Source organism: Thunnus albacares, chromosome 2 (genome assembly GCF_914725855.1).
Source record: "Thunnus albacares chromosome 2, fThuAlb1.1, whole genome shotgun sequence".
NCBI lineage: Eukaryota > Metazoa > Chordata > Actinopteri > Scombriformes > Scombridae > Thunnus > Thunnus albacares.
Window position 1 is genome coordinate 18,717,045 of NC_058107.1, and position 10,533 is coordinate 18,727,577.

The 10,533-nt window shown below is 38.1% G+C and overlaps 1 protein-coding gene across 1 annotated transcript; it reads left to right on the forward strand.

Moving 5' to 3' along the window:
- The first annotated feature begins 1 nt into the window (after position 1).
- Positions 2-6,847, forward strand: tmem167a (transmembrane protein 167A). Its single transcript, XM_044369832.1, has 4 exons — positions 2-98; positions 2,243-2,352; positions 5,925-5,959; positions 6,086-6,847. The coding sequence occupies exons 1-4, from the start codon at positions 96-98 to the stop codon at positions 6,154-6,156; spliced, it is 219 nt and encodes a 72-aa protein (XP_044225767.1). The 5' UTR covers positions 2-95; the 3' UTR covers positions 6,157-6,847.
- The last annotated feature ends 3,686 nt before the right edge of the window (positions 6,848-10,533 follow it).

Here is a 10,533-nt window from a genome sequence, read left to right on the forward strand (position 1 = left end):
GCGTTGTGCGTAATCACGTTACGTAAACTGCTGTGCATACGTTACGTAAAATCCAGGGAGCAGGAAGTGTGATGTGGCTTTGACTCCCAACAAAAATGGTAAGCTTTTTCTATTATTAAACAAGGGCCTCTGCTCTTTTAAAGCGACTTTTAAGCATCATCTAAACGTACCCTACGCCTCATCTGTATCGGCAATACGCTGTGACAGCAACTAATGTGAATATTCGGTGGAAAGTAGGACGAATTAATGCTAAACTACCCAGCTAGCATTGACTAGCTAAGATATGCGAAATGTTTCGACAATCTAGCGATCACATTATGTTTCTTTTGTTAAGCATGATTATATCATAGATTTACATCATAACATTAGTGGCGGTCTTGTGTTAACATGAGCTGTTTGATTACAAAGGTGAAAGAAATCACTAATTAACGAGTACGATGAATGCGTGCATCGCTGTGTTTTGAGTTGTGCCACGTAGCTGCACCACAGTTCACCAGGAAGCGCGTGCGCGCTCATGTGTGTGAGCTACAATTTGTGGACGAGGTTGTTATGTATAAACTTGCAATAATATTTGAAACAGAAGTTTACAAGTGGCAGGCTAATACGTGCAGTGACCAACTTAATAACTGAGTTATTCACTGCACTGATTTATTTAACTGAGATCTTCAAGCAGAGAAGTTATCAGCAGTTTTGTTTTCATCAACAATAAATCATGTAGCAACACCAAATACAGAAAAAAATCTTAATACATCACAAGTTACTAAATTATTATACAAAGTACACAAGTTTAAAATTCTATATGGTTATAATACATTCATTTTGCCAACAGTAAGATTATGGTAATATTATAGCAAAATAGATTCCTTATTGTAGAGTAAAATTTCCCAATCAATATAGAAAATGTTGTGATAAAATAAAATTGTCCTTATTGGGTTTTTTTCTCCTCAAAATATCTTTTTCTTCGATGCATATTAAACTTAAATGATCTTAAAAGGCCTTCTTATGACCATGTTAGCAAGTATATATTTAAAAGGTAAATTCTTGATTTTTCTAGTTAAGATCAGATATGAGATCATCCAAGAGTGATTCTACATGAACAGAGATTCTGTCTCCTCGGATTAATGCACATATAATATCGGTGAGGAGAAAGAGCAAAGTCCATAAATAATACAACATCTCCCTGGCAGCTTTTAATAATTAAGAGTAAGACAGAAATTAACTACATGAGTACTTGATTAAATCTATCTGCAACTGCATTTCCTAACCCTACCTGACAGGTCTGTTTGACAGGCCCACGATTTTATGCCCTGACAGGGAAGCGCTAACTTAGTGTACTATGATTTCATTGTAATCCTTGTTTAGAATTGCTTACCATGTCAGGAGCATCAGCAGATACAGACAGGTGACAAGCTAACAAGGTCATAATCATTAAATTGCAGGTAGAGCTGACTGACACCATGAGGAGTAATAGCGGAAAGTTTATTCTGCTTTTTGCACACAGAAACCAAATACTAAATGAAAAATCTGCAGTTGATTTTGATGTGTTTATGAAGTAGTGTGATGAAGCAGGATCCTACAGTTTATAATAGCTTATATATGAGCTACATAGCTTAAAGCCAGGCAGAGCAGTCTTGGGGCTACATTTTGGCACATGGCAGTATGAGACCTGTTAGGCTTCTGGTTAGTCTTGTAAATTAATATACATAATATAGCCCAGCTGATACTGTATTTTTGAGGCCATTACCGATATAGATATTTGGGAATTAAAAAATCCAACAACAATATAATATATCTTCAGATCATAATGTTTTAACATAAATACATAAATAAGCAATCTTGATACAGATACCTTAAAAGTTTGGCATATATGTACTGCATTTGGGTGACATATAAACAAATACTAATAGATCTATACAGTGTATATCAATATATATTAGTCTAGTTCTAATGCACTGAAAGAAAACATTTTGACTGGCACTCTATGGGAAAACATGTCTGGCAGTGTGTCTTTGTGAGACTTACTGGGTCTGGACAGCCCATTCATTTTTTTGTCACAGCACCAGAATGAACAGCTGGTACATCAGCATTCCTAGCCACCAATAGCATAACATCAGTCAGTGGTACAGAAGATAAACTAAGGTGAATTCAGTGTTCATTGTTTCTATGACATATTGCTTGTAGCCTGCATTACACTGTGTCTGTACTAAACAAATCATTGACTTGTGTCTTGTCTTTTTCACAGTCGGCCATTTTCAACTTCCAGTCACTGCTTACAGTGATTCTCCTCCTGATCTGTACCTGTGCCTACATCAGAGCTCTGGCTCCCAGCCTGCTAGACAAGAACAAGACCGGGTATGATTATATTAAATTATTCCAGGTACTTTACAATGAAGTTTCCCCAATAATAAGTTGACTCCTCAAAGACCTGTCTATATCTCTTTGAATGAGACACAATGTCAGTATCAAACTTGATAATCAGAGGAGTGCAACTAACTCAAAATCAGCAGTCATGCAAAGTTACTTCTATTAGCATTTCAACAATGAAGGGAACAATCAATTATTATTATTTTTAGTATTTCTTCAAATAATGTACTGTGTGTCAAATTCATGTACAGTTCTTTTGCCAAATGAGAGGTCAAAATTTAAAAGCATTTTTTGGCATGTAGTTTGATGTGACAATTTCAACTGTAGAAGGAGATAAAAGCACTTATCTTGACGGACAGCAAGGCAGTTAAAATGAAGAGATGACCTTAGAATGAAGTGCAAAGACTAAGGTAATTGCAAGAGATCATATCTTAATATTGCAGCCACCATAGTTTCAGTGTTCCCTATTTTATTACAGCCTCCACTGGTAAGGATAAGGCAATGATTAGACACACAAATGATTTTTATTTCAAAGTGCTTTACATTCTGTTCCATCTGTCAAGGTGCTGTCAGTGAACTTCTCCAATTTTGCCAGTTTAATCTAAGGGGTTTATTCTGTGTTTTACCTCATATTAGGCTGGTTTGTTTTGTCTCTGTGGGAGAAAACCCCCAACAAGCAATGGCCTATCATAGAGCTGATTCTGCTGTGTACTATGTAACAATGGAGTGTGTGTACCGTATTTTATCTAATAGTGGCCGGTATTCAATTAAAAGCCGGGTCTCCAATAATGGCCGGGGGTTGACACAAACAAATACAGGCCGGGGAGGGAAAAAACAAGGATGGGTTGAGGCCGTATTCAGACCAAATCAGGTGTTGCTGCGCTCCGCTGCAGGGATGTACTGTGGTGTGCAGGTGTGTGTGTTTATGTTTATTTGTGCTCTGGAAAGTAACTGCTGTGAAACAATTAGATATTTTGTTATTGATCTGACTCACTGCTTTATTACCAGCTCCATCTCTTTATTCACTCTCTAGCTCCCTCTCTCTCTTTTTCTCTCATCTTTTTTTAAAATGAGTTGGGAAACTGACAGCAAAGCCTGACTCTACTTTTAACGTTATCAAATGAAAAGAAATGTCCGCCCCCCCTCCTCTTAGTGCCTGTTATAATGTAACTGTGGTTTGTAGTAATGTAAGTGCCACAAGATGGCGGTAGCTATATTTGAAGTACCATGTAGGACCTGTGCAAGTGTCAGTGACTAAATTTTTCATAACACCGATGCCACAACACTGTAGAGAGCAAACATGGCACCCATCAGACAGAAATTTGATGTCAAATTCAAAGAGAGAGTTTTGCAATATGTGGAGGAAAATTAAGGAGCGAAAGCTGCAAGACATTTTGACACTGACCCGAAAAGAATCAGATACTGGAAAAAACAGAAGCGTGAGCTGCTGTTAACTGACAAGAGGAGAGCACGGCTAGCTGGAGGTGGGAGGAAGAAAGTTAGCTTGGAGCTAGAGAGGCAGCTGATTGATAATAAATATTTGATTGTGCTGTGCTATTAATGTCTATATCCAGCGTAACGTTACCTCAAATTTGTTTAGTTTTTAACTGACACTGGCCATATGTCCCCTCCGGTATTTGACTGGTCAGACGTCACACAAGTTAAATTGAAATCTTTGTGTAATGTTTCACAATAAATGTCAGGAAATGAAGGCATTATGTCCATGGGCTTTTAATTTTATTAATAGCATAATGCAGTAACAAAGATTTAACAGAGCAAACGGAAGCAGATCAGAAAACAGGGAGGTTTCGTACTAAAATATGAGCAAATATACTTATCAAACAGGGAATTAGGAATAAAGGCCTCTCTCTAATATAAGCCTGCTTCCAATAAAGGCCTGGTACCCTCTGCAGTTGAGGTAAATAAAGGCCCCGGCCACTATTAGAGAATACAGTATGTGTATGTGTATATATATATATATATATATATATATATATATATATGAATTATGCCCCACATTTTTAAATTATCTGTCCCACTCTAACACACTCAGTGTAGCTACCAAAGACACTTGCTTTTTTCAGCTAACAAGGAGCTCATCATTGAGGCGAGTAAAGTAGCAGAGGCATAAATATTCATCATTACTGAATCATTATTATTCTTGGATGTACAAAATCCATGATTCACTTTTAATAGGTCTGGCATGGGCGAAAAACAGCCACACACAATCACACACACACCCCACTCATAAAGACACACCACTTTAGCAGGGAGGGACCTCCTCTTCAGTCTTAACACATGAGACTGCGAGTGGCAGATTGGATGATTTAATAGTTTTCCCTCTTGACTGATTTGTTGACTTAGCCATGAGGCATTATTTGTGTTGATGTGGTGCCACACATTATGCAAATAATTGTAGTGGTGTAGGGATAGGCCTAGAATCTGAGGGAAATACCATCTCCAGGCAATTTCTAAGAATTTGTCGTTCGTACTGAAGAACAGCGTATAGTATACAGATTGTTATAGAAAATGTAACCTAAACTAGGACCATCTTAAATCAGTGTAAGAAAATTGCACAATGGGATGCTGACACCCTCTGGTCAGTATGAAAGTTAAGAACGGTGACTTTCAAACATACACAGACACACAGGCAGACAGATGCATCAGAAGAGTGAAGGCCTGGAATGCCACATGTGCCTCAGCTGTCACTAGAGATGGTGAGACTTGCTTGCTGTCTCCTTTTCTTCTTCTGTGCATATTCCTTACATGGAAATGCACATCTAAAGGCCTAAACGCACTGGAAGCGTCTGACGCACACATTTTGAAGTACATCTATTGTTTTTAATGGCCGAACACGCACTAGAAGCTTTATGACGCGCGTCAAACTGCCTTGACGCGCCCACTCTGACCTTGTTTCAATTTTTGGAGCTTCAAATGAGCACCCAGCAACCAAAGCTGTTTTCTCTGCAGCCGAAAAAGAGAGAAATAGCGCAAACCAGCTCAGCACCGGCGAGAGAGAGAGAGAGAGAGATAGCACAGCGGTGGACGAGTAAGGAGAGAGAGCAGTAGTGAGAACAAAACCTCTGAATGAGAGAAATAAAACGTTATATTCTGATTATTTCAGGGCAATCACGTTTTAAAGCACAAATAAATAACCATTAAACAGTCAACAGATGATTTACTGTGGACACTCTTAGTTTCAGTTTCATTTTCCTCCTCTGCATTTCTCCTTTTCATTCATTTATTACATCCAACTAATGCAGTGATAAATACAAAGTGACAAATTGTGTTTGAATTTCAAATCTGATGCCTGCAGTGCGCCATAGGAGCATCAATTGATGAACGGGTTTAATGCGTTTGGGCCTTGGCCTATAGGTTTTGTAGCAAGGTTAGAATTTTTTTTAATCTATTACCATGACAAATCAATACAGCACCTAGCCATTTTTTTACTTTTAATATCAAACCAACCGAGTGATGTCTGCCTTTGTTTTGATTAAATGCAGTAAAAGGTTAATTACATTTTACAACATGGGTAAAGTAAATTCCTTTTTATCTTTTAGGCTTCTAGGAATTTTCTGGAAATGTGCCAGAATAGGTAAGTGATTGGCAGTGATTATTTTTACATGAACCCATATTTTTACTTCTGTAGTTTCAATTAAATGTTGCAAAGTGTAGTCTTGAACTTTTTACTTTTTTTTTTTTTTTTTTTCCTCCATTTTAGGTGAGCGGAAGAGTCCCTGGGTGGCTTGTTGCTGTATCATCATGGCTTTCAGCATACTGTTTCTACAGTAGAAGTCCAAAGAAAACCACAAATGGAAACATTGGGGAAATGAACAGACCGCAAGGCATGGACAATACAATCATAGAAGCACAACAGGAACTCCAGTGGCTGTCACTTAGATAATGTAAAAACGGAGACCCATCACCACTCACTGTAGCCACAGAGAGAGAAAATGTGTCTGTGTGGGAGGAGGGGTGAGCAGATAGCCCCAGAATGTGTCTAGATCCCTCCCTGGACCTCGAGGTCTGTCCTTGTGTTTGCTTAGGTGGAATGTTTACTCCGGATGTATGTGTGTGGGGGGGCCAATGCTTTCTGTTATCTGCCATTTAGTTTAAAGGAAATAACTCACATTCTGACATCATTTGTGGGATCAAATGAGATATTGTTTGTCCAAATATTTCAAACAGTCGCTTAAAAAGATTTAATTTGTTTTTTTTCCTTTTTGAGTTTGTCACGTTTGCATCTACCTGTTTGAATATCTCATAAATGTTTTGTGATACACTTGGACATAGAGGTGTGACTTTGAGTCATCTCACCACCCCCTTTGTAACCGGTGCCCTTTTTGTTGTATCTAGAAATGACAAACGTAACCCACAGCAAACAAAATGGTGTTCTAGCTCTTAAGGTGTCCTTCATATAAAGAGCTAATGTTTTTAAAGCCAGTCAGTTTGCCGCTATTTATTAAAGAACCTTTTTTGGAAATCTGGTTTGAGAAGGCTGATTTTGTCATTTAAACTCAACCATTTTGATGACTTTTTGCTGTCAACACCATCCTGTTGTAATGCCACACTGTAAGATAGGGAAAGTGACACAAGAAGTGTCTTGTGTATAAAAATTGCTGTAGTAATTTTAGGCTAAGAGAAAGTTAAGAATTGCTGCTTTAAGTCCCTTCTGAAGTGTATAGCACTCAGGATTCTTCTCGGAGTGAGATGGACAGTGAAGAGTTTGCGATAACCTCTTCTGTAACCTTGAAGTCAACACTCATCTTCACAGGGTTTACTGCAAAGGAACTGTCAGCTGACTGTACTGCACGACACGACATGGCCAGATATTTGCACAAAAGTGCAGCTGTCTTAATATTTCATCTCAGATATTTAGAAGTATAAGCTGCATTAGATTTGGAAGCAGGGTTTGCATTCTGAAAGAAAACCTTAAGAGTGATGAACAGTTGTGCCTTGAAGTTTTGGAAAATATTCAGGAGACTGTGGGGGACATCCAGAATGTTTTGGAAAAGTTATGACTATGATTGCCAATTTTAAATGACAAATCCTTTCAATTTCATCTTCTGACTTGTAGCATAAAAGCCAAATTCATGATGTGACAACAGTATTCCAAGTCTGCATGTTGCATGCTTTAATTATATGATATATGATTCGGACGAGTTCAGAATAGTCCAATTAACTATTGTAAGCCATGAAATTGGCCTAATTTATTAAATCTGAATAAATGCTGGTGTGTATTGTTTAAATTGCATCAAGGGTTTGCAATGAAAAGGTGCAAGAAAGGGATAAATAAAGACATATAGATAAATTATAAGTAAGTTGTGGATTAAAAACAATCCCATACACATTTCTTCTCTCCTGTGTGGTACAGAGGACTAAATAAAGGAGGAGACTTGTTGACATACTCGCCTTTGATACTCTCATCACTGATGAGTGTTCAGATCCCAACACTCCCACGGACAGTCCCTTGTTAGGCAACATCACTCCCATACTGATGTGCATCCGTTTTGGCACTCCCAGGTTCAGATAAGGCATCAATGCCTGCTGGTAAAGTTGTGATTATCAGGCAGTGACGCAGATACAGGAGACACAGAGGAGCAGGAAGCTCTCAGTCATCTGCTTCTATCTTTGGGAGCAGAGATACGGGAGGGCTGGACGGATTTTCACTGGGTCAATGAACCAAGTGAATGTCTTGGGTGATGATGAAAGGAAAATGATATGGAAGACCTGAAGTCACTTACTGCAGATGATAGCAGCTGTTATCATCAGTCCCATTACATGTTTAAGAGATTGTTCTGGTTATTCATACAAAATTAACACATGTATAAGAAGAATAGTGTGTTATTTGTAGTGCAGTAACACAGAATAAACCTGCAGAACACTGAAAGTAAACACATGGGTTATAAAGTCCAGGGCCTGCCTTAAGGGACATTTCAGGACAACATCTAACCAAGACAATATTTGTTCTTTACTTTTTGGATAAAAATGATTATTCTTAATCTCACTTAAACTGTGGGCACAGTTGCTAAACAATGACAAAGAATAATATCTGGCAGTGACTCGATGAATAGATGCCTAAAACAACATTTGGACTGTTCCTGTTGTTTGTAAAGTGACCTAATGCATGTCCTGATTTCTGTGTTTGAGTTGGCTGATCAAAATTTACTCGTGTTGATGCCAAATGGCTAAGGACACAATAGCTTTTCATTGTTTTAAAATTATGTTTTACATGTCATCTGTTGAATATCATTACCTTCATGCTGGAAGTTTTTATTTCTTTCTCTACACTTCAAACACGGGGCGAGGCTGGCAACAAAACGTCCTAAATTGCCTACACACACAAAAAAAAGAAGTTGGTTTGACTTCATGGACATTTAAAGCTAAGAGGCCACATAGTTTTTTAACTGATTTATACTGAAATTGTCAAATATGTTTGTTGCTACTGATTATTTTTAATGCACATATTTCCCAAACGTTTCAATGACCATTTTTTATCATTTTCCATTACTGAGGCCCACTTGACACTGAGCCTTTCTCTACGAACCCTCTTATCTTTTGTTTTATAGGGATCACAGGAGCAGCCAAGGATGTGACAGCATGAGGCAACATGAAGTTTAGACATCTATTCCAACATTCCCCATTTAATACAATGTTGTGCTTCATGCATTATTAATTTATGTGAATAATTATGGTAAACGTCAGCTGTGTCATTATAAACCAGTCAATCCCTGTCAGTAAAGAGGTGCATATGATGCAGGTAGTCAGGACTCATGTCGACCTCGCTAAATGGTTCAATACTGAGCTCGGTCGGTTTTAATTCTAGATTGTTATTTCTTTCAGACTATTTTTCCCCTGGTGATTGTGGAAAAATATTCTCAGATAAGCGATGAGGACATTTACATTAAGGCTAAATGAAACCTTTCACTGCATTTTTCCCTTCAAAGATAATTGGAGATTTGTACTATTACTAGTGCAGCTCTACACCATAACTCATATCCAAAGTATTTATGCCTTCAACATCATCATCCATAAAGCTCCAGCAGAGGAGTACCCAAAGCATATCACTTTAATTTCCATGTCTCTTCCCTCCTTTGATCAGACAGGCAGTTTCCTGCAGTCGTTTTGAGGACTTCAAAGGCAATCAGGGTAATAAAGTCTCTACCATCTCCTGCTGAGCAGACCAGAAGTGTCCAAACAGACTATGACCCTTTAAATTTTCAGTGGAGCCTGTTTGAATCGCAGCACTGACTCTGCTGTCGAAGGGAATGAAAGATGAATAGAAGGAGAGAAAACTGCAAAATAGATGCCTGGATGATGAGAAAGTGTGAGAGATAATGACAGCGGCACGGTAAAAGAGGAGGGAAGGATACATGACTAGAGTGGATTAGCCTTTATTATACAACTGGTATCTGTCAATGATCAACATCCCTATGAACACATATTTTCCTCCTTGCTTATTTAAAAAGAAAAAACAGTGACTTATTGTTTTACTGATACCTTGGAGGGCAAGATCTCTCTTGTGGCTGTTTTTGGTTTCAGCCACAAATCCAAACTCCTCTGTAGTCAGAGGATTAGAGGCCACAGTATCATTGATTCACTAGAAATACAGCCTTGCAGTTGTACACCTCCGCCAGCCAGTCAAGTTGCAGTTTGCATCCATGTCTGTCCAGACTCATATGATATTTGTAGTGAAGATTTTCAAGGAATTTGATAAAAGGTATTAAGTATATTTTCCCTCTATGTGTTCACATACTTGGCCAATAAAGCTGGTTCTGATAGAACACAAAGTTGTAGCCATGACAGTAGACAAAGCTTCAGATACAGATGTTGCTGCAAAGAAGCTACAAATTCTAAAACGTTGATGCTTCACACACATCTTCAACCCGACAGCACAGAAGATCTAAACAATCACCACAGTTTCAAGGTGGGAACCAAGATTACTGTCAACTATTCAGTATTCAACCAAAATTGAAACATGGTCACAGTCTCCCCTTCTGTTCATAAGTTATGGTGTTGAATAATGGCCAGAAAAGTATTTTTGCAGAACATTATGATCTCAAGGTGAAGTTGACCTTTGACCTTTTGGATATAAAATGTCATCACTTCATCATTTTATCCTATGAGACATTTATGTGAAACTTTGTCATAATTAGCATATAAATTCTT

What these genes read in the sequence shown, in the direction of transcription:
- tmem167a (XM_044369832.1), top strand. An exon ending in CTAGACAAGAACAAGACCGG is followed by an intron (nt 2,353 to 5,924) that starts GTATGATTATAT and finishes TTTATCTTTTAG; the next exon opens with GCTTCTAGGAATTTTCTGGA. An exon ending in CTGGAAATGTGCCAGAATAG is followed by an intron (nt 5,960 to 6,085) that starts GTAAGTGATTGG and finishes CCTCCATTTTAG; the next exon opens with GTGAGCGGAAGAGTCCCTGG.